The sequence below is a fragment of the Dasypus novemcinctus genome, chromosome 10, assembly GCF_030445035.2.
Source record: "Dasypus novemcinctus isolate mDasNov1 chromosome 10, mDasNov1.1.hap2, whole genome shotgun sequence".
NCBI lineage: Eukaryota > Metazoa > Chordata > Mammalia > Cingulata > Dasypodidae > Dasypus > Dasypus novemcinctus.
Window position 1 is genome coordinate 12,061,833 of NC_080682.1, and position 24,558 is coordinate 12,086,390.

At 42.1% G+C, this 24,558-nt stretch overlaps 1 protein-coding gene across 3 annotated transcripts; it reads right to left on the minus strand.

Moving 5' to 3' along the window:
• Positions 1-840: 840 nt before the first annotated feature.
• On the minus strand, positions 841-24,186 carry LOC101412983 (isoaspartyl peptidase/L-asparaginase-like). 3 transcript variants are annotated; one of them, XM_058305308.1, is made up of 7 exons: positions 24,094-24,186; positions 23,413-23,613; positions 9,201-9,343; positions 8,145-8,302; positions 4,844-4,962; positions 2,671-2,781; positions 841-2,248 (listed from the first exon to the last, which is right to left on the minus strand). In XM_058305308.1, exons 2-7 carry the CDS (start codon positions 23,609-23,611, stop codon positions 2,043-2,045), a joined length of 936 nt encoding a protein of 311 aa, XP_058161291.1. In that variant the 5' UTR covers positions 23,612-23,613; positions 24,094-24,186; the 3' UTR covers positions 841-2,042. The 3 variants fall into 3 exon arrangements, with proteins under 3 accessions (XP_058161291.1, XP_058161290.1, XP_058161289.1); XM_058305307.2 differs by having other exon boundaries at positions 23,413-23,651; positions 24,094-24,181; XM_058305306.1 differs by lacking the exon at positions 24,094-24,186 and adding an exon at positions 23,802-24,022.
• Positions 24,187-24,558: the final 372 nt, after the last annotated feature.

Here is a 24,558-nt window from a genome sequence, read left to right on the forward strand (position 1 = left end):
GGGCAACAGTACACACCTTGGCTTTACAAAGGGCTGCTGTACCTGGGGTACCTGGAACCAGAGGTCAAGTGGCCCCGAGCCTCCACAGTCTTTGGGAACTTGAGTCACTTGTGAATGAGGTAAGCTCAAAATCAGATCTTTCCACTGGTGTCCCTAGTGCCCTCCTTTATCCTTCCTTTTTTCAAATCTATCGCATGATTATCTTTTCCTCCAAAGGGGCGTCTTCCTTTCACCCCCTAACACGATTCTGGCCTGCCTCCTAAAACAGTGCTGCTCTCTACAGGGGCAGTTGTTGCACATCGAGGTTTCCAAGGACATATGAACACATAGCCCCTTCCTGGCCTCGTCACAGTGTCTATATTTGCCATGGGATCCTTAAAATGAACGGCAGTTTTCGTTAATCTACTTAGTTGTCACAGTGGACTATATTATAGATGAAAATTTGTGAGCGTCAGCTTGCCCAGGGCCACCAGGTAGTAGGGAGAAGCAGGATTCAAACTCGGCTCCAGTCCAGAGCAGCTGGCCAGGGCTCAGGGAGGGTTGCGGGATGGAAGCTGGACTCGAGGGGCTGTATCTGGGGGAATAGCAGAAACCACCCGAAGACTGAGTCCTAAACCTGTGGTAACTCAAATGGTGGTTTGGTGCCTTCCCTCACTCATTCAAAAAGCTCACTGCTTCTGCAAAGGCTCTGCGTACACTCCCTGCGGCGGGACGCGTTATCAACCCCCACGCCACCCTTGTCGCTAAAGGCCCTGGTCTAGTACACCTGTGTGAATTGAGAGGCCAAGGGGGGAGCTGGTGGACATTCTCTTCTTTATCAAGTCACTCCTGACCACACTGTTCTTCTTTCAAAACACATTTTATTAGTGGCACATGGAATTTGAAGTTAAGCAATTTCTTTCCAGAGAGAAGGTAAGCCCTGAGAGACTAAAACATCAAGCAGATGTGTCCCAGCAGAAGTACCATTTCCAGTGGAGAGAGATTCGTAGGAATACTCTCCTCCAAGGAATTAACTTTACACGCCGGCCAGCACTGGGCACAGGCTCAGCTCAGCGGAGGGGGCATCCCGGACTAAGGGACAGTATGAAAACGCCCCAAGTCCCAGTGTCACATCCTCATCCACTGGCTCCTCCCTGCCGTCAGAGAGGCTCGAGAGGTCGTGGGCCTGGCGACTCCCTGACTGCGGACCCCGAGGGTCTGTGACGGGCGGAGGCTGGCTCTGGTCAGGCGCGCTGGCCAGTGGGAGGGCACTGTGTGGTCAAGGTGAGTGGAACCCTCAGGCTTCCGGGAGCCCCACAGAGCCTGCAGTCTCTCCTGGGACCCCTTATCTCCAGATTGGACGGAGAGCTCTGGGCTACCAGGGAGTGTTTTCCAGGTTCTGGAAACGTGTCTACATTTGTTGGAGAAGATTTGAACTTTTTAAAGAAAAATCAGTTTATCCTCTCATCGATGAGGAACCTGAAGAGTCTCCTAAGATCTTTCTTTTACCCGATGATGACGATGCTCATTTACTGACTCCAAGTGCACCCGGTGACACTGTCAGGGTCACCGGGACCTCTCCCGTTAGCTCTTCTGCGGCTGTTCCCGTCTCACTTTCAAAACCCCCACTGCATCCTTTCCTTCTCACCCTGCCCCCTTCACTGGGTCCTGTTAGAAAGCCTGTGGCCAAGGGAGCTCCAGGAGCACGGACCGCCCTGGACCCTGCGCCTTCAAGCCCACAGATGCTGTCCCTGCTCTGGGTCTCCGGATGCCAGAGGGCACCCCTCGTACTGGGGCAGTTTCTGTCAAGTCAGGGTCAGGTTATTTCTTCTTTGTGACTGAGCACAGAGAGGACTGTTCACGAGAAAGGCTCACTAGAGTTTATCATCTTCACTGGTCTTATTTTGATCTCGTACAAGCATTAAATCTTATTCCTCAATCACTCAGATACTCATTGATCAAGGCAACAAAATGAGTAACAGGCTGCATAATTTTCCATTTCCAGATCTAATTGATTACTCTTAGTGTCCAAGTTAGCACCTAGAATGCAATCTCCGCTGGGCTCAGGGCAGGTCGATAGTAGTCATTTCGTCAACCTCAATTCCAAAGTGCAGCTTGCGATCCTTTGCGGCCGCCCAGGGCATGGCTTCCGAGGACCATTTTACTGCCCAGTCTCCTGTTTTGCTGACCAAGATGACACCACCTACACCTTTCACCCTTGACTTCATGTAATCCAATGACAGGCCAGCAGCCTCTTCTAATGTCTTTCCTGAAAAAGGAAGGGTTGTGGAACAATAATTATTGAGAGAGGAAAAAATCATTTACAACATGCAAAACCAAGGTGAGCTAGCAAGGCAACAAAGATTTTGGTAAATAACTCCCACTTGAATGCTTAGGAGGAGGAACTTCCCCGAGAGGCATCTCTGCACTCAGACAGAGACCGCGCACCGCCTAGCAGAGCTGCCTTCTCTCCTGCACCCAGGCTCAATGTCTCTCCACTTGCCCTTTTTTCTGAGATAGGAAAGGCAAAGAGATTATTATTTTTAAATGCTCTCCTATTTCAGGTCCTTACAGATGGTGGGAGGAATCAAAATAAATAACGGTAACACCTAGAAAGCCACATCTGTAGCAAACTTCAAGTGGCTCCTACTTCCTCCTCGTTATGAGGACTTGTTCCACAGTCCCATGTACCTTGTTGTACGTGGAAGAGCGTGAGGCGGGCCAGATTCACCTTCAGGATGCTTTCTCCATGCCCGGTGGTGGAAATGGCTCCAATAAGATTGTCGGCATAACCTCCAGATCCTGCTCAAACAAGAAAAGGATTGGTTTTAACAGAGCAGCAACAGGCAAGAAATCCAAACACATGAAGCATGTCTAATGCTACGGAAATATTACGTCCCAAAGAGGGCTCAAGTGTACTCAAACGTCAGAATAGCAGCCTGCAGGAGCTCGTGGATGCAAAGCTGGACTAGGACGCGTGGTCCAAATGCCTCGAGATGGAGGAGGCTGAAGGAAGCCTCAGAGGAGGGAGGTTCTCCAGGCTACGCCAGGAAGGCTGCTCTGCCCCGGAGCCTAGCTGCCCCATCTTGCTCAATGAAGCCTCCTCCTCCTCCTCCACAGCCTCTCCCCGATGGAAGGACACCATGCTGTGCTGGGAGGATCAGTAGGAAAAGCACCACATTAAAGTAATTTTGGCAACACGGATAGCTCCAAATCTAACATTTGGGAGACAGCACTATTTGTTCAGGGTGGCTTAACTGGATCTGAGGGAACTTTCACTTACATGGGGGTCTGGAATTAAAGCTACCCAGAGAAGATTTCGTCCTTATTTTGGCCCAGGATTAAGCAACCGTATAGCCTTCTTGCCATCACTCTGCATTCCTGTACCTGTTAACACAGAGCTACCAGCCTGAGAGCACGTCAGCCTTGACAGGTTTTGCCTTTTCCTCCCCTAGTTGACACCGAGCTCTTCTGTGATTGACAATCTGCTGGATGTGCAGAAAGGGTTCAAGCACTGAGACATTGAGCTGAATGTCAGAATGTCCCAAGCGTTCACAAAGGCAGGTAAATTCCTGGTTCTGGTTTTGAAAGGAGTGGAAACCAGGTAGTGAATGTCAACTATTGCAATGGGAGAAGGCGTTTGTCCTTTTGCTTACAAGCATCTGCTGCGGGAGGGAGCTGGCCAGTTCCTATGATGTCACTAAAACTACTAGACCAGCCTTTGTCTTTTTTTTCAGTTAATCCAGGACTCAAATGGCCAAGGTGACTGAAAGAATAGTACTGGCAACGGTACCAGGTTTGGGCAGGCATCCTCCCATGTTTACGCAATTCTCAAGACAACAACTGCGTTGTCTGAGGTGAACGTTGCCATGTGCCTAGCATCCCCCCTCCTGAGTGTCCATGCAGGGGGTCGCCTGTGGCCAGCTGGAGTGTTCCTAATGAAGGGCTCATCAGGAAGGCCAAGCAGGCAGAGCTGGGACTGGGTAGGAAGGGGCCGAGTCCACGCACACTTGATGCTCATAATTAAGGTCTTCTGAGAATTTAGGCTATGCCTTCTCTCTCGTGAGACTTTAGCGTCGTAATTCAGCAAGCTGGAAATTAGTTTCTAGGATCTGACCTGGTGTGGTCCTGCAGCCTGGATGTAAGCTGGGCTTATGATGACCTGACATACTATGGCAAGATCTGTGCTAAGGAGAATAAAGGTAACTACTTTACATCTCTAGGTAAGTAAAGTCATCAGACCTCTGCTCTTTAACGAAGCTTCAACTGTCTCCTCTCCTCTGAGTTCATGACAGACTATAGGGTATTAAGAGTTGTCAACAGGGTAAATTACTACACACTAGAGCAACAAATAAAAGAGTAAGCTATTCTTTTGGGTAGGCACTCTCAAAAGTTCCATCATCTGCAGGGGTTAGTGGGAATTCCCACGAGGAAAGCTGGAAGGTCTGCACGGCCATGCCCACCCCACCACTGCCACTCACTCACCCCTGGGAATTAGGTATGTGCTTCAATGTTAATGCAAAGAAGCTTTCAATCTGTAATAATTCTGTGACACAAGTATGTCACTTTGGGTATCTATTCATGCCATGCAAATCTAATAACTGCACATTTATATTTTCAGTTTTCTTAGACTATAAATTCAAATCCATGCCGTGGGATGAGGGTTCATGTACTTAATCCTTTGGGAATAAGTAAGTCTGCAGATCCTGAAATGGGCTACTCTTCTTGCCAACAGGAAAGGAAGGGAAGTGAAGACAATAAGATGGGGGTGGGTGGTAGGGGTAGGGGCCTAAAGAGACTAGAGAATGAGGAGACCCTGATGACAGGGGAAGGAAAGAAGGCAGGAGTCATCCATCCATCCTACCTACACATGGTGAGTCACCAACTCGGCCAGCCATTTTATTAACAAGACCCCCTGTAGAGGTTGCGTAAGCGACATTTCCTGCGTAGTCCAAGGCAACGGCACCCACGGTTCCCAAGTTTCTGACAAAAATAAACAGGAAAAAGAGATTTAAGATGAGGAACATGAGTATCCATCCATTAGCTTAACACACTCGGAATCCATGTCAGACATTACCGGCAAATGGGACATGCTGTGATTCCAACATCCTAGGCTTGTGTGGAAAGGGCTAAGAAAACCTGTCTGCTTTTGAGTCTATACGACAGCTACAGTTAGATTACTACACGCTCCTTTTGACCTCTGTTCATCCAATTCCAGAACCACCATTTTCTAAGCAATACTTAGACTTGGAAAAGAAACCTGCTTTGAAAATTATCACATTCAAACACTATAATGGGGTTATATATGAAATTGTTACCACGGAAGATATTACAAAATATTTTTGATTATATAAATCGTTGTGGCAGTTTGAGATTATTTATGAACCCCAGAAAGAGATCATGTTTGTAAACTAATCTATTCCTCTGGGTGTGATACCGTTTGATTGTATTAGATTCAGCTGAGATGTCTTTGATGACATGATGTTCAGATTAGGGCTGGGATTTGAACACATCCTCAGGGAGATTCAGAGTTGAGTCCCCACCCCCTTGGTGGGCTCTGTAAATGGACACTCGCTCAAGGAGAATACAGAAGTTGACACACAGAAGAACACAAAGGAAGAGAGACAGCTCCATAGACATGGCAGAGGCCCCAGGAAGAGAGATGAGCCATTCACCTGACCTTGTGAAGAGAACAGAGCAGTTGAGCCCGGAAAGAAAGGAGCCCCAGGAGGAAAGAAGCCTAGAGCTGAGATCAGAAGAAGGTGGGCCCCTGGAGCCTTAAGAGAAGGAGGAAGGCTGAACCCTTCTAGACACTGCCTGCCATCTTGCTTCAACGCGTGGCAACAGAGTTGAGTGAGGAAGGAACCTTGAGTTGGACTCTTCAGGGCTTTGTAACTGTAAGTTTCTACCCCAAATAAATACCCTTTATACAAGCCAACAGATTTCCTGTACTTTACATCAGCACCCCTTTGCCTGACTAATACAATCACCAACACTTCCTATAGTCATATACATCATCTCTTAAGCAGTATCTAGGTCTGTGCAGAATATCGGAAGTTCTTTCAAATTCCAATGGTGGCATATTCTAAGGAAAGGCGAAAGCAGCAGTGTATGTATACTGTTTAATGTTGTTCAAATTTCTCTTCAGTGATAATATACTTTGATTTATAATGCAGAGAAAAAGAGCCTTTATGAAAATTAGTTTTGGGATTATTTACACATGAATCTTCTTCAAGTCAGTCAAACATTTCTGTGTCCTTGTTTCAGTTTCTTTATATATTATTGGAATGTTGTTTTTGTTGAATATGTCACATGCAGTTTTGTATTTATTTCTCTAAACTTAGAAAATATTTTTAAATCCTTTTAAAAGTGAAATAGCAAACAGGTATTTTAAAGCTTTTGTTAAGATTGTTAATAGAAAGAAATAGTTTATACGAAATAATTGTGGAGAGCATAAACCAGAATGAATTTCATTTTCTGTTAAAGTCCATGATTTGCTCTTTGAAGATCTTCTGTGGTTTTGCTTAACTCTTCTTATCTTTAATAACATTTAACTACTTTAACGGCAGTTAGTTGGTATTCCCATCACATGTCTGAGAGTTGTTTATAAGATCGAATATAAGTTTAATCAAGATGTTCCATCTTTAAACATTTCTAGAAAATATTGTATTTAATCTCTCTGTTGTTTCAAAGCATCTTTGCTAATGACACAGTTGAGGCCACATCTCGTAGGAAAATTTAAACATGCTACAGAGATACTTCTGGATCTTCAGCCAAACTTTTTGCTTATATATATTTTTATTTACCAACCATATTAGTTCTATCATCATAGGTCTGCTTTCAGAAATCTTTTAAATTAATATCTAAAATTGAAATTCTTTTTCAGTTCTTCACTCACATCAAATCCTTTATTTTTGAAAGCAGGGGTAAAGCCAATAAAACACTACTGATTTAGACTTGTTTTTCTTTTTCAAGTAGTGTAATGACACGTATAATAAATGTTAGTTGTTCAGCTTGTCTTCTGACCACACTACATTTTTTAGTACACTGAGTATTTTATATGTAAAATTAAATGTATGTTTCCATCTCGTACTCTACTACCCAATAAACTAATCTTAGCTTGAATTCTTCATCCTAGATGGGGATCATTAGTTTTATTATTTCTGTCCTAATTATATGTATGGCATTCATTTTATCATCAGATTTTGAAGTCATTTTCACTAAATCTAGAAATTTCCATTGTCATTGTGCTGATGGTGGTGTGAAAGCTTCATCATGCTTGGCTTAAATACTAGACACATTGTATCATCTTCATGTTTTCACATTGTCGTCTTTTCCTAGTATTATCAAGTATTTGCCATTTATCCAGTCATTTCATTCCAATTCTAGAATTCTATTAAGTCCATGTGTGCCTTTTTAAAAATATATGTCTGATTCTTCGTGATCAGCGATTAAATCTTCCTTTAGTGAAGAATATAAAGTTGCAGGATTTTCATCTGACCTGTTCAAGTTGTGGATTTGGAGAGAATAATTTTCTTATTAATTTTCATTGTTTTGATAAGTAATTAAATCTTCATTCAACATAGAATCTGCAATGTCCTGTTTGTGAATCTTTTGTGGGTCAGCTTGGACCCAGACTGCTTACTTTCACTGTTTTTAGTTTTTAAGAATGCAAGCAGATCACTTGTTTTTCTCATTTTGCTTTAAATAAGAGAGCTTTTATTTGGGATTTTGAAACGTGTAACACGGAAAACTTTAATTCAGAACATATGATAATTAGAAGATAATTAGAACTTTTAAGAGCTGTACTGATTTCTCTGTACGATGAAAAGAGTGTTTAAGTAAGTTAATAAGGTAGACTAGATCACAGAGAATGTGATTGGTCTTCTTAAGACAACAAACTGATCAGGAAGCATCCAGATAATTAATAAAGTAACACAAGTCATTCTTCTATTAAATAGCACCAGAGAAGGAATTGTTAGCCAAATTTGAGTTTCTATTCGCGGGGATAATTGAATAAAATTTTTAATCAATTTGAATTATTTTTTCACAAAAACAGAAAATACTAAATGATGTTTGACTTTAATAAATGTAGATAATCAGACATTTGTCTAATCTTTATGCTTGACTAACTCCAACAAATGTGAGTCACGGATGATACTTACTTTTCACTGTTTGCTATTTTACCATCTTTCTCAAGCTTCTCTTTTTCCAGGAGCATTTTGTTTCTCTCTGTTATCAGCTGCTCTCCAGGAATCTCTGGAATCCCCATGGCAGCTGCAAATTTTGCTGCACCTTGGTCGGTCAGAAAGCAATGAGGTGTCTGGGCCAGAAACAAAAGGAAAATCAGTTATTTTTTGAAAAAAAAAAAAAAACTTTTTAAAACTTCTAACTGTGTGGAGAGAATTACTTCTCTCTAGGTACAAAACTTCAAAAATAAATATTCCACTGGCTTGTTTTTCTGAATGTTCAAAAAGCCTGGGTTGTATAAGTTTTTGTATGAAAAAGATGGAATATTACTAGGGATGTGACTTACATATGTTCTTAAATTTATAGAACTCAATCTATTTTTTAAAAAGACTTATTTTATTTATTTCTCCTGACCTTTTGTTGTTTATGCTCGCTGTCTGTTCGTTGTGTGCTTGTCTTCCTTTTTTAGGAGGCCCTGGGAACTGAACCTGGGACCTCCCATGTGGGAGGGAGGTACCTAATTGCCTGAGCCACATTCACTCACTGCCTTGTTGGTCTCTCATTATGTTTTCCTCCTTGTGTCTCTTGTTGCATCAGCTTGCCACACCAGGCCATTGCGTTAGCTCGATGTCTTGCTCATCTTCTTTAGAAGGCACTGGGACCTCCCATGTTGTCGGAGGGAGCTCAATTGCTTGAGCCACATCTGCTACCCAACTCAATCCATTTTATTTAACACATGTTATTAGTTGATCTGTTCTGTTTGTATGTGTTATACTGTACTTCTTGAAAGAAGATTGAAAAAATATAGGAAGATGATATGAAAACAAAGCAATCACTGGCCAAGTGATTTTGGTCAAGTTACATTGTCAATAAAGTTAGAAACTTGGCCTATTTGAAAAACTCAAATAATGTTGCTTCTGTTTTTTAACATAATCTTAGGAGAACAGTGATTTCAAGTATTTTCCCACAGTCAAACCCCTTTTTAGTCGTTGAAGTACACTAGTAGCAATTCCTTGGGAAAGAATTCCTACCTTTTCCATAACAAGGCGTGCAAGTTTAATGGGATTTGCTATCGAGTGGACTGCGGATACTGCTCCTGTGGACAGGTCTTTTCCATTCATGATACTGGCATCCATTTCAACTTCACCATTTACATTTAACTCAGATCCATAACCTAAAATGAGAAAGAAGTTGAAAAGCAAGAGTGACAAATCTAAAACTGGCTTCAGAGTGTCCTCTAATCTGCCCCCTTTAATTGATCCTCTATTTCATTGTTGGAGGAAGATTTTTGAAACACAAATTGGATTTGGCATCCCAGGAAGCCCTTCAGGATCTGGCCTCTGTCCCACTTTTCCGGCTCCTCCTCTCCTAGACTACATTCTCCTGAGATATGAGGTTTCCTTGAATGTGCCCTAAATTCTCATTGCTCTCTGTGCCTTTTTACATGAGGTTCCTTTTACCACCAGCACCTTTCTCCAATGTTCTCTGCCTAGATAATGCTCACTAATCTAGTTATGTTAACTTCTTTGTGCCTCTGTCTCCTCACTGGGTAAGAATATTAACTCATTTAATCCTTACAACCACCGAAGACAGAGATAAGGCATGTTAAACACTTAGCATTGTACCTGGCATATGCAGGCATGCAATATGTGTCAACTGCTCTCATTATAAACTGATATAACAAATTAGATGATGATCTAGGAATCAGTCCAGGCTTACGGATTAGACAGCTATTTCATTCTACCAAGGAAGTTCACATATTTTCCACTCAACTTTGAGGACTTAGTGGATTACCAAATAAAACCCAAATATAGAAGCCGTTATCTCAGGCTTAAAGGAGAATATTAAACTAGAAAATTTTGTGGAACTGAGAATGTAAGCAATATTAATTTATTAAAATTAGTTAAAATAATTATAAAAGCAAAATAAGCTCCTTTTTGGTAGAGAATGGGATGCTTTAATATTTTGCTTTAAGGGAATTATACTCCATTTGCTTGAGTAATGAGGAAGCAAGTGACTAAGAAAATAAAACCTGAAGTCTATACTTCATTTGTATTATGGCAATGCTAATTTACTTAGCTAAATTTGGTTGCAGAAAGAAAAGTCTATATTATGACAAGAAAAATATTTTAATAGTGTCTACTAACCTAGGACATAGTATATACTCAACTATTTGTCAAATGAATGTTATCACAAGGGAGCCAAATGAACAGAATTATGTTTATACAAGATGTGTGGTACATATTAGAAGATGCTAGGGAAGGAATATTGGTAAATGTATGAGTGGCTACTCTTAAGTTTCATGGGTAGAAAATTAAATAAAAAAATAGTAACGAACATAACTGGGAAATCCTTAAATATTTGGAAGTTAAACATCATACTTCTAAATAAATCATGATTCAGAGAAGAAGGCATAAGAGAAATAAACATATTGTGAAAAGAATGTAAATGAAAATCTAACTGAAAAACTTATAGAGGAAAATTTATCACATTAAATGCTTGTATTAGAGAAGAAGAAAGGTCTCATATTAAAGACCCACCTGAAGAGGAAAAAGAATAGCAAATTATACTGAAAGCAAGCTGGAGAAAGGAGACAACGATAAGAAAAAACAAAGAAAGCAAGAACAGAGAAACAACAAATCAAAACCCAAAAACTAAAACCAAAACCAAAACCAAAAGATCCACAAAACCCTTCCAAAGGAAAACTGGTTCTTTGAAAAAGAACAATAAACTTGAGAAATGGCAAATATCAGGAATGAAAGAGGGGCATCTCTACAGACTCTACCAAACTTAAGTATAATAAAGTGATACTGAAAATTAACACTATGCTCATAAATTCAACAATTTCTAGGAGATGAACACATTACCTGAAAGACAACTGAAAAAGCTCACTCAAATAAGAAACAAATCACCCAAATTGTACCTAATGTATTAAAGAAATAGAAAATTTTAAAAACCTTTCAAGAAAACAAAGCAAAAAAACAAACATAAAATTCCAGGCCCAGACAACTTCACTGGCAAATTTTTCCAAACATTTAGGAAGAAATGATACCAGTTTTCTTCAAACTCATCAAGACAACCAGAAGATAAGGGAACACTTCCCAATTCATCATATGAAGCCAGCATTACTCGTATATCAAAACCAGACAGAAATTATAAGAAAGTGAAAACTAGGAAGCAGATTTGGCTCAACAGATAGAGCCTCCACCCCTACCACATGGGAGGTCCGGGGTTCAAACCCAGGGCCTCTTGACCTGTGCGATGAGCTGGCCCACGCGCAGTGCTGATGCACGCAAGGAGTGCCGTGCCATTCAGGGATGTCCCCTGCGTAGGGGAGCCCCCTTTGCAAGGAGCACGCCCTGTAAGGAGAGCTGCCCAGTGCAAAAAAAGTGCAGGCTGCGCATGAGTGGTGCTGCACACACAGAGAACTGATACAGCAAGATGACGCAACAAAAAGAGACACACATTCCCAGTGCCACTCACAAGAATATAAGCGTACACAGAAGAACACACAGTGAATGGACACAGAGAGCAGACAACTGGGGTGGAGGGGAGAGAAATATATAAAAAATAAAAATTTTAAAAGAAAAAAAAAAGAAAGTAAAAACTATCAAGCCAGTATTCCTCATTAACATTGATGAAAAATCCTCAAAAAATACAAGCCTATCTCATAAGGGTTTTTCATTTTATATAAAGAGATCACACAACTCAATAATAAAAAGACAAGCAACTCAATTAAAAATGGGGGAGCTATGCTGATTGTATGTAAGAATGTTTAATAAGATTGATTGTAGGTGGTGGACTTGGCCCAGTGGTTAGGGCGTCCATCTACCACATGGGAGGTCTGCGGTTCAAACCCTGGGCCTCCTTGACCCATGTGGAGCTGGCCCATGTGCAATGCTGATGTGTGCAAGGAGTGCCTTGCCACACAGGGGTGTCCCTGCATAGGGGAGCCCCATGCGCAAGGAGTGCACCCCGTAAGGAGAGCCGCCCAGCACAAAAGAAAGTAGAGCCTGCCCAGGAATGGTGCCGCACACATGGAGAGCTGACGCAACAAAAGGAAACACAGATTGCCGTGCTGCTGACAACAATAGAAGCAGACAAAGAAGACGCAGCAAAATAGACACAGAGAACAGACAACCGGGGTGGGGGGGGGTAAGGGCAGGGAAATAAATAAATCTTTTTTTTTTTAAAAAAAGATTGATTGTAAATATGTGGAAATGGCTAGAGCTGATTTTTTAAAAATTGATTTTGTAAAAATATTACATTAAAAAAAAATATGAGGTCCCATTCAACCCCACCACCCCCACCCCACCACTCCCCCCCCCCCCCCCAAGCAACCCTCACTCCCATCATCATGACACATCCATTGCATTTGGTAAGCTCATCTCTGGGCATCTCTGCACCTCATGGTCAATGGTCCATATCATAGCCCATACTCTCCCCCATTCCATCCAGTGGGCCCTGGGAGGATTTACAATGTCCGGTGATTGCCCCTGAAGCAGCATCCAGGGCAACTCCAAGTCCCAAAGGTGCCTCCACCTCTCATCTCTTCCTGCCATTCCCCATACCCATCAGCCACCATATCCACTTTTCCCACTCCAATGCCACCTTTTCTCTGTGGACCTTGGATTGGTTGTGTCCGTTGCACCTCTATGTCAAGAGGAGGCTCAGATTCCACATGGATACTGGATGCAATCCTCCTGCTTTCAGTTGTAGGCACTCTAGGCTCCCTGGTGTGGTGGTTGTCCTTCTTCAACTCCATCTTAGCTGAGTGAGGTGAGTCCAATAAATCAGATTGTAGGAGCTGGAGTCTGTTGAGGCTCAGGGCCTGGCTATCATATTGTCAGTCCAGAGATTCAAAGCCCCTAAATATATCTTAAACCCCAACACCAACTACAATTCCAGTAAAGTAGCATGAAAGTCTTATGAAAAGAGATCCCATCTGAGTCCAGTTTCATCACGCAGAAACACCAGCTCCAAAGAAGGGCCACCTGACATGGCAGTGAACCCCATCTGCCATGACCATAGAACCCGTGGGTCTCTTCAGCCCTCAAAGGAACCAATACCTGGGGATTGTATCTACTTTATCTGTCTCATTAGACTCTGTTCAGTTGTGCATAAGGGCAATCCTTCTGACAGCCTCCAGACTCTTTTTTAGAGACTCGTAGCCATATAAACTCATTTCTCCTTTCCATTTCCCCCTTACATTAGGTCAGACAGCATTTTAAAGTCATGTTATTATACGTAGACAGGGATATTCTGCTGATCTGCATCGAACCTTCAATTCAAGGTCATTTTTCCAGTTGCATCATTAGTTGGTAGTTGATAGTGATCCCTCGGTGCCAGGGAGGCTCATCCCCAGATGTCATGTCCCACGCTGGGGGGAAGGCATTGCATTTACATGCTGAGTTTGGCTTCGAGACTGGCCACATTTGAGTAACATGAAGGCTGTCAGGAGGAAACTCCCAGGCACAGTGCTGCTCTAGGCCTTGTTCTTATTTCAGGCATATAGGCTCACAAGCATAGTCATTAGTATCAGGGGCTCACTGTTGGACCCTCATTCCTTCTGGTCCTTGCTGCTGCACCTGGGGGACTGCCGCTGCTCCCCTAGGGACCATGACAGAGCACCCCCAGCCAGTAACCCAGTACCCCCCCAGCTGTTGTTTTTAATTGTTGCCACTATGAGTATATCCAAACATTACCATGCACCCTGGACATATGCCCTGTATAGCTCCCTGTCAGCCATATACCACCTGTCGATAGTATCCTATACCAGTATTCCTCCGCTGCCATGTTGAACCACTCTGTGATCCAAAACTTCCTGAAAATTGAAGCCCAATATAATGTCAGGATCCCTTACTAGCAAAATGGCATATAGCGATGGGTTTAAAGGTTAGATATAGAATACATGTTGACTTGGAAAAATTCTACATCCTATCTTTTTCTTTTTTTTTTCCTCTAATTATTGAACTTCTCTTCACAAGAGCCCTAGACCACAGCAATTCATATATACAATATACAGCACTCCCACACATCCACCACAAAGCCTTTTCCCTTCCACAGCGATACTCTTACAACCTATTCACATCATATTTACTTAAAGTGATGTACAGACTCTGAGACAATAGCTTTCAAACAAGGTGACATCTGTGCTTACATTGTGGTCCATACTTTAGGACACACAGTTTTCTAAATTTTTAGTTATCCTATGTTTTACATTCTGGTTTACATTATCAGCCTGTCGTCCCCTATATGTTTATAGTGTAATATTACATGTTTTATATCCATCCTGTGTACTCTCGTGAAACTCCTCTCTTACCCCACATTTACCTTGGTTCCACACATTTAACATCCATCTTCCCATCCCCTTGGTGCCCACAGTGACAGCCAACCTCTGTTTCCCGAGGAGCCACGTCCAGAGATACTTGAAACAGTGTTCAGGGCCTAACTTGCTCAACTGCCCCAGTGCCCTGAGAGCCACCCTTTCTCTCGAGAGATACAGTTCCCTCTATTTGATTGCATTAGTCCTCCCCAGGATGTGGGTCCACCCCCATTCTCACTACTTGGGTCTCTACCCAATGGTACCACCCACTCTGGCAAAATGAGCATTCAGACATTCCCCAGGAGCGCGTCCCGCATCAGACCATCCCCTCCAAGCATCCTAAACAGGTAACCCTCTTAATTATATTTTGATACGATTTTCTCAGCATTTTACTCTCAACCAACACCTGACACTCTCCTATGTTCGTATGCTACCCCTCCCTCCCCCCACTTTTTGGGCAATATTACCCATCCGCCCATCCCCAGCCCCCCACAAACCCTCAAAGCCCCACCTAAAGGCAACCCCTTGCCCCCATTTTATCTCTTCTTTGTGTTCATACTTACCGCCAGCTCATCATAAATTCCACCCCTGCAGACGTCGGCTCACATCCTTCCTCCACCTCCCGATTTCCTGTAAGCCTATCGTTCAGTCTCTAGCTCTCTGAGGCAGCTTTCTTATTTCATATCATTGAGTTCATGTAGTATTTGTCCTTCAATGCCTGGGTTGCTTCACTCAACATAAGGTTCTCAAGATTCATCCATGTTATCACGTGTGTTTGTAGTGTATTTGTTCTTACAGCCAAGTAGTATTCCATTGTGTGTATATACCACATTTTATTGATCACACACGGAGAGCTGACACAACAAAAGGAAACACAGATTGCCGTGCTGCTGACAACAATAGAAGCAGACAAAGAAGATGCAGCAAAATAGACACAGAGAACAGACAACCGGGGTGAGGGGGGGGGGGGGAAAGGGGAGGGAAATAAATAAATAAATAAATCTTTTTAAAAAATTAAAAAAAAAGATGGATTGTAAATATGTGGAAATGGCTAGAGCTGATTGTAACACATTATAATGAGTATAACTAACAATGCTGATTTATAAATGTGATTGTGTTTGAAAGGGGTAGTCTAGGGAGGTTAATGTTAATTGAAAGACAGCTAGAGGCAAATCTAGGGACTGAATAATATACTGATTTCAGAGGTAGATGAGGATTGTGGTTAATAAGACAAATACAAGAATGTTCCTCTATTACAAGGTGTTAAGAATATAGGAATATATTGAGAGCCTCCATGTTGCTCAAATGTGGCCACTCTTTAAGCCAAACTCAGCATTTAAATGCAGTACCTTCCCTCCAGCATGGGATATGACTCCCGGGGGTGAGCCTCCCTGGTACCAAGGGATTACCACCAATCACCAGCTGGTGACGCAACTAGAAAAAGACCTTGAATAAAAGGAGGAAATGGTAAAAACAAATGAATTTATATGGCTAAGAGACTTCAAAAAGAGTCAGGAGGTCATCAGAGGGGTCCACTTTTGCATGTCTCAGCAGGAAAACGGAGATAGCCAAAGTAGATACAACCCCAGGCACTGGTGCTCCTGAGGGCTATGGAGACACACAGATTTTACAGTTATGGCAGATGGCTCTGGAGTTCAGCGCATTGTCAGTGCGCCCTACTTTGGAATTTGTGCTCCTGAATGTGATGGAGTTGGACTCAGATGTGACCTTTCTACACATGCCTCTTCTGTCACTTTTACTGAAACTGTCATTGGCACTGGGGTTGACTTGAATCTCTGGACTGGCCATATGCCAGCTGGACTCTGAGCATCAGCAGAGTTGCAACTCCTACTCTCCAGTTCATTGGTCTTACCCAGGTCAGCTAACAGGAAGGTGAAGATGGTCAACCACCACACCAGGAAACTGAGAGTGCCTACAACTACAAGCAGGAGAATCACATCATTCAGCCATGTGGGATCTAAGCCCATTCTTGATTTAGAGGTGGAGTGGACATCACCATCCCAGGGTCCACAGGATGGAGGAATAAAATATGGATTAGAGTGGACTTACTGGTATTCTACTATAGAAATATTGTGACTAGCAATGGAAGAAATTGTATCATTGATATGGAGAAAGTGGCCATGGTAGTTGCTGAGGGCAGGGAGAGGGAAGAAGAGGTATGACGTGTGGGCATTTTTGGGACTTGGAGTTATCCGAAATGATATTGCAGGGACAGATGCTGGACATTATATATCCTGCCATAACCCACTGAATGGACTGGGAGAGAGTGTAAACTACTTTAAACTATAATTCATGCAGTGCAGCAGTGCTCCAAAATGTATTCACCAAATAACAATGAATATGCCACAATGACGCAAGAGGTTGTTGATGTGGGATGAGAGGGATGGGGTGGGGTGTGGGGTATATGGGAACCTCCTATACTTTTTAATGTAACATTTTAAAAATGATCTATGTATCTTTAAAAAAAAAGAGACAATAATAAAGAAAAGAACCCTAAAAAAAAGTCAGATGTTGAGTTTTCTCCCAATCTGGTGAGTACAATACTTTCATTCTTTCCTACATCTTTAACTGATTAATTTCTTTTGTGATTGCTTATTATATTTATTTGATATAACCTGAAATACATTTAATCGAATAAAGCTGCCTGTGCATAGCAAAAAAAAAAAAAAAAAAAAAAAAAGAATAATGTGATACATGGGACAAATACAACCAATATAACTTATAGACTATAGTTCACAGTAATACTGTAAAATTTTTGTAGCAAAGGCAAATAAGGCACAATGCTAAAGGTAAAAAAAAAAAAAAGAACATGGGATTTAGTTTTATAAGATGTGAAGATGTCAAGCATTCTTTTTAAAATTCTCTTCATTAGCAAGGAGACCTTGGACATGTCATTTAACCAACATGTGCTCACTTATTCATCTTTCAAACAATGGAGAAACTACTGAGTTTGTTTTTAGGATTAAATAAGATAAATGTGCCTGGGAAGAATTTTTAAAAGTTAGGCTGACTTTTGTCTCTTGTTTTATTTTTTGGACTTGAAATAAGGTTAAAAAAAAAAAAAGAAAATATAAGCAACTCAAACTGAGCAAGATAGAAATGATAATACATTGTGACAAAGTGGTATTAATCCCAGGAATGCAAGACTAGTTCTACATTTGAAAATCAGTCAGTCAATCAATATTTACCACACCAACAGACAAAAGAAGAAAAGCCATTTGATCATCTCAATAGATATGGGAAAAGCATTGGACAAAATTCAACATCTAAAGATGATTTAAAAAATCTCAGCAAACTAATAAGGGTTTACTCTCAAGCTGACAAATCCTCAAATTAATATCCTAATTAATGGTGAAAGACTGACTGCTTTCCCCCTAAGATTAGCAATCAGGCAAAGATATTTACTTTCACTGCTCCTAGTCACCATAAATGGATGGCTTAAACAGTGTGATGAGGCAGGAAGAGGAAATAAAAGGCATACAGATTGGAAAGGAAAAATTAAAATTCTACTCGCGATGATCTGATCATCTGTGCAGATAATCCCAAAGATTCTACAAGAATGCTACTAGAATAAGTGAATTTACAAAGGTTACAGGATTCAAAGTCAGTATATAAAACCCAAAAGTATCCCTTTCTCAGGCAGGCCCAGCTACAATGTGGTGTCCCCTCTCCCTGGTGTCAACTGAGCTAAATGGCAAGTTGGACTTCCACTCCCTCCTGGCAGTAACAAGGTGGCACCCCACTTCCTCCAATGATGCAGTGTCAGGGTAGGCCTATTTCAATACAAGATTTAATAAGATCCAGAGTCTTTGTGTTAAGTTCATGTGTCATCTGGGTAGGTTATGGTGCTCAGTTGTTTGGATGAGCAAGCACTGGCCTGTTTGCTACTATGAGGGGATTTTATAGATGGATTTAAACCATTAATCAGTTAATTGCATGTATGGCTCGTTACATCTGCAGTCAACAAAGGAGACTGCCTGTAGCAATGAAAGAAGTTTCCTCATCCAATCAACTGAAGGCCTTAAAGGGAGAACTGATGATTTCAGCAGTCAGGAATAAGAATTTCTATCTCTACTTCAGCCAGCCAGCTTCTCCTGGGAATTTATCCTCCCCTTCGCTGGAGTTCCCAATTGGGCCTGCCTGCTGGAAGAGGTCTTACAATCCCCACAGTCACCTGAGCCAATCCCGAGTAAAAAATCCCTTTTATTTACATGTCTATAAATCCTGTCAATATTGTTTTCTGGAGAACCCTGATTAATACAGTCTTATAACACAATATCCAAAATGTCCACAATAAAACAGAAAATCACTTGTCAGACTAAGAACAAGGAACATCTCAACCAGAATAAGCCAATCAACAGATGCCAACACTGAGATGATACAGAAGTTGGAATTGTCTGAACATGATTTAAAGTCAGTCATCATACAAATGCTTCAACAAGGATCTTGAATGAAGAAAAAAAAGGAAACAGAATAGCTCAGCAAAATATATTACATGAAGAAAAACCAAATAGAAATTATAGAACTGAAAAGTTTGATAACTGAAATAAATAAAAAAACTCAATGAATGGATTCAACAGTAGAATGGAGAAGACAGAGGAAAGAACCAGGAAACTTGGGAAAAAAATAGAAATTACTCAATCTGAAAAAAAGAGAGAAAAAACAAAACTGGAAAACAAGAGAATGGAGTTTAAGGGACCAGAAGTACCATAACAGAAGCGCTGACATTCAGATCATCAGAGTTCCAGGAGGAGAGAAGAAAGAGGGTGTGGCTGAAAAGTATTTGAAGACATTAAGAAATAATGGCTGAACTTTTCCCAAGTTTGCCAAAAGATAAACCCACAGGTTCAAGAGGCTGAGCAAACCCCAAACAGGATTAAATCCAAAGAAATTTCCACGAGGACACATCATAATGAAACTTCCGAAAACTAAAGAGAAAGAAAAAAATCATGAAAAGGAGTCAGAGAGAAACACTACACTGTCTATAGAAGAAAAACAAATATAATGACAGTGGATTTCCCCCTAGAAACCATGGAGGCCAGAAGCAGGTAGCACAACATTTTAGGAGTGCTGAAAGAAAAGAACTGTCAATCCAGAATTCTATCTCAAGTGAAAATATCCTTTAGGAAGCAAGGAGAAATCAAGATACCCCCAGATGAATGAAACTAAGTTGGTTGCCAGCAGACCTACCCAAAAAGAATGGCTAAAGGAAGTTCCTGAAACAGACAGGAACTATAAAAGAATGAAACCTGGAATATCAGGAAGGAAGGAAGAACAAAGTTAAACTTTGGGTAAATACAATAGATATTCCTTCTCCTCTTGAGTTTTTTTAAAATAAGTGTTTTTTTCTCTCTCCCTTTCCCCCACCCTCCCACTGTTTTTTGTTGTCTGTGTCCATTTGCTGTGTGATCTTCTGTATCTAATTCTCTTTTTTGTCTTCTCTTCTTTGTTTTTTCCTATAGGATTCACTGGGATTCAATCCTGGGGACCTCTGATGTAGAGAGAGGTTCCCTGTCACTTGTGCCTCCTCATTTGCTGGTTTCTGTTGTGCTTTGCCTTGAATCTCCCCTTCATCTCTCTTCTGCTGCATCATCATCTTGCTGTGTAACTCACATGTGCGGGCTCGACGTGTGGGCATGCTTTTTTTTTTTTTTTGCCATGAGGCCTCGGGATCGAACCCTGGTCCTCCCGTAGGATAAGTGGAAGCCCAATCACTTGAGTCACATCCGCTTCCCTCCTCTTGAGTTTTTAAAATTATATTTTGTAATTAGAGCAAAAATTGTAACATTGTCTGATATGGTTCTCAATGTATATAGAGAAACAATTAAGCCAATTACATTATAAGTGGGTGACAGTAAAGGAACTTAAAGGGAGGTAAGGTTTTACACTTGACCTGGTAAAGAACATCAACACCAGCAGACAGTGCTAAGTTACGTATGTTTGATGTTCAAGAACAGTATCTAAAACATCTATACAAAGAGGTACACTCAAAAACACCACAGATAAATAAAAATGGAATTCTAAAAAGTATATAACTCACAGGAAGGTAAGAAAAACAAAACAGAAATAAAAACAGAAGGAGCAAACAGAAAATAAACCATAAAATGCTTGATGTAAGCCCTAACACATCAATGATTATATTAAATATAAAAAAGATCTAAATATACTAATTAAAAGAGAGACTGGCACAGTGGATAAAAATATGAACTACGTATAGGCTGTCCACCAAATGATCCAGTAATCATACTCTTGGGCATTTATTCCAGAGAAATAAAAACTTATACTCAAACAAAAACCAGCTCATGAATGTGCATATTAGCAATAGCCAAAACCTGGAAACAATCAAGTGTCCTTCAATAGCTGAGTACTTAACTAAACCACGGAATATCCATACCAGAGAATATTACTCAGCAATAAAAAAGACCAATTACTGATACAGGCAACAATTTGGATAGATCTCAAAGGCATTCTGCTGAGTGAAAAAGCCATTTATTTCCACAGGTTACAAACTATATTACTCCATTTATATAACATTGTCAAAATGATAAAATTATACAGGTGGGAAACAGATTAGTGATTGCCGGGGGTTTTGAGATGCTGAGGAGGGGGATGTGATTATAACGGGTAGCATCTGCAGGAAGGGCTGAGGGGAGGTGGGGAGCTCTTCCTGGTGATGGAGTAAACTGTATCTTAAATTCCAAGCTGTTAACCTGATTGTCTGTAGCTGAAGAGACCAGATCCTTGAACATCCGAGAAAGTCAGAAAGAAAAGAGTCCCAGGGAGAGAGAGTGCCTTATGCTAGCCTATAGCTGCGATAGGAAGAAGCTGGGACCACGGAGCCTTAGGAGGAAGAGGAAGTCTGAACCCTCCCAGAGGTCAGCAGCCATCGTGCTCCAACATGTGGCAACAGACTTTGGTGAGAGAAGTAACTTACTTTTTATGGTCTTGTGACTGTAAGCTTCTACCCCCAAATAAATACCCTTTATAAAAGCCAACAGATTTCTGGTGTTTTGCATCAGTACCCCTTTGACTGAGTAAGACATAACCCAAACCCAAAGAAATCTCCTGAACCCATCACAGATATGTGCCTTACAGATCTTATAAAGAGTTCAAAAGGGGGTGGATAAATGAAAAAATTCTGTAAGACACTTTGATATTTTATAATATTGAAATATAGGAGAATAACAACTGTTTAAAGTGCTCTGTAATTATTGCTCAACTCCAGTAAAAGCAAAGGGTCATTACTTTATTACCAATCTAAGTAGGTTTTAAAAGAATATATCTAGGATTCAAATATAAAAGTTCCATGTTGCCAGGATTGGTATCTAATAAATAAAACTACTTTTTAATGAAGTATTATTAAGCAAACTTTAAACGTAAAGTAAAATCCATATTGGAATGTGAATAAAACGTCCACATAGACAAGACAATGTTTTTATAAACATGGCAACTGTGTCATGACTGCCAAGGAACTACTGGGCATCAGCTTCCCAAACAGGTATTCCAGCGATTACAGCATAACCTGTCAGGGGTGCTGTCTGCTTGCAATGACCTGAGCTGGGAGAGGCCAATAGAAAACAGAGCTCAGTCTTTGACTTCCTTCTCTTCTCCCTTACCGTGTATAGCAGACATGTGGTAAATCAGAGAGGAGATGCTCAGAAGGGAGCCATTTGGGTACGGAGCAAAGAAATGAAAACGAGCTGTTCTAGTTTCCTATTTTGTACTTTTCCAATCCATGCAGATCACTGATCCTGTTTACGGAGAGTGGGAGACCAGAATAAATCGCTCCAAATGAGGGTGTTGAGTGAAGAAGTGGGGGGTTGTTAGTCAAGAGGATCTGACTGCCACAAGTTCCCCACTGAAATAGTGCACTGCTCCCCCTGCTGGCAAGTTTGGTCCAGATCTGGTAAGTTTTAGCACAACAAACAGCCCCCAAAATGCACTGCTACGCCTTACCCCAGAGTCAGGCAGACTTACAAAACTTGCATAATTATTAAGGAGTGCTTAGCAGGGTCAAGGGGACAGAACAAATATTCAGTAAATAATTGATAACTAACTGGTTAAGGTTATCAAATTCTTTTCATTGCCAGATGTTGGGGGCATGGGGAGAGGGGAAGTAATTCCAGTAATACTTTGACCCCTAAATCTTAGGTTTTCTATTTTAAAATAAAGAGAAGTGTCCAGAAGTTTCTTAACTTTTTGTGCCTTAATTTTCTCATCTGAAAGAAGAGTGTTAATAATTATATCTAACTCATCATGCTACAGTACAGATTAAAGGAGTTAATCATGTAAAATTCTTAAGATTATTGCCTGGTACATAGCAGATACTCGTATAGGCTATGATGATGATGATCCTAAAAAAGAGCAGATTAAGTGAAAGAAGTGAAATACAAAAGCACACACTCTGTATGATCCCTTTTTATACCTGAAATCATAGAAAGTGCAAACTAATTCAGTGACAGAAAGCAATCAGTGGATGTCTGGAGCTGGGGGTGAAGGGTGGACTGGCTGCTAAGTAGCACCAAGAGCTTTTGGGGGTGATGGAAATGTTTTATAGCTTGAGTGTGGTGGTCACACAGGTGGATACGTTTTCCAAAGCTTAAAAAGTTTATGGTGTGTAAAATAGTCTACCTCCACCCCACTCCTAAAATGATGAAATAAAAACCTCTTCGTATGCGAATTTCAGGAAGGAGTTTAAAGAGAAAGGGGTGAATTAATGGATTAAAAAATTCCTACAGCAACTTGGTCATTAGGTAAAAAGAACTAAATATTGCTTTTCTTCAGGATCTTTACTTTTCCACAAATCTGAATGGATTCACTGGCATTTGGGAACGGTCCTCTTCATTCTGGGGGAGAAGCGTGGCCTGATTTACTGTAAAGTTGCAGCGCAAATTTACCTGCGTTGAACTCGGGATCATTTTCGAGGACGACCACAGCCCCTTCGACCGCGTCCACCGCGCTCCCCTTCTCCTTGAGGATGTTGTAACCCACGGTGGCAGCCCTGATGATCCCCTGGCGCACTCGCTCCTTCCGCTCCAGGGAGAAGCCGCTGGCAAAGCCCCCGTGGACCACCAGCACCGGACTCCTGTCTTCCATTCCTAGGGGTCAGGAAGACCGACGCGTCCAAGAAAACCGCCTGGGGGATAATCGTGGGGCGAGGTCTTGTTTCTACTCCGGGAGGTGTACGGCCAGGCAACTTCCTGAGGCCCAGGCGGGGACCCCGGTACCCAAATTCCAGGGAGGTCTCGCGCCCCCCCACTTTCCCCGCCTCCCCGGCCTGGGACACCTGTCGGCGTTGGGGGATGCGGCGGTGACCGCCGACCCAGAGCCTGCGCTCTCTCCTCACGGGCTGCCGTCGGGCCTCAGTTTCCCCGGGGACTTGCGCCTCATCCCCCAAGCCCGCCGAGGGGCCCGGGGAGGCCCGAGGGCTGGGAGCTCCTCGGGGCCCCCCGCGCCGCACCCCCGGCGGGGAGCGAGGCGACTCCAGCCCGAGGCTTCTCCGCGCGCCTGCGCAGAAGGCGGGCGAGCGCCCGGCGGCCACGTGCGGCGTAACCCCCGGGCGGCGCCCTATCGCCCACCTGTTCCCGAGGCTGCGCTCCCCGCGTCCAGGAAAACCACCACGCTGGCCTCCCTGGAGGAACGGGAGCGAACCCCTTCTCTTTTATGAGGCCGGAGCCTTGGGGGTTGGGATGGGGATGGAGGGTGGGGTGTAGGAGTGGCTAGATACGAGAAATATGCCAAGATTTTGTAATCGCATATTGCAGAAGAGCGCGTACTGTGTTCTGCCCCAGTTGCTAACCGGAAAGCATCGCAGCACAACTGCTCTGCCTGAGATGTTTGGCAGACTTGCTAGTTATTTTAAACTCCCATCTCTTTCTTTCTCTAATAACCGTTTCCCGTAACCTTTGTGAAGAACAGAAAGAGAAACTTAAAATGTCTTTCATTGGCCTGGGTCAGTGCCTGGGGTGCATTGAAAGCTTGAAAATCCCCAGTTTTATTCCCTCCTCTCCGAGACTCAGGATCCCAGCTCTAATTTCCTTCGC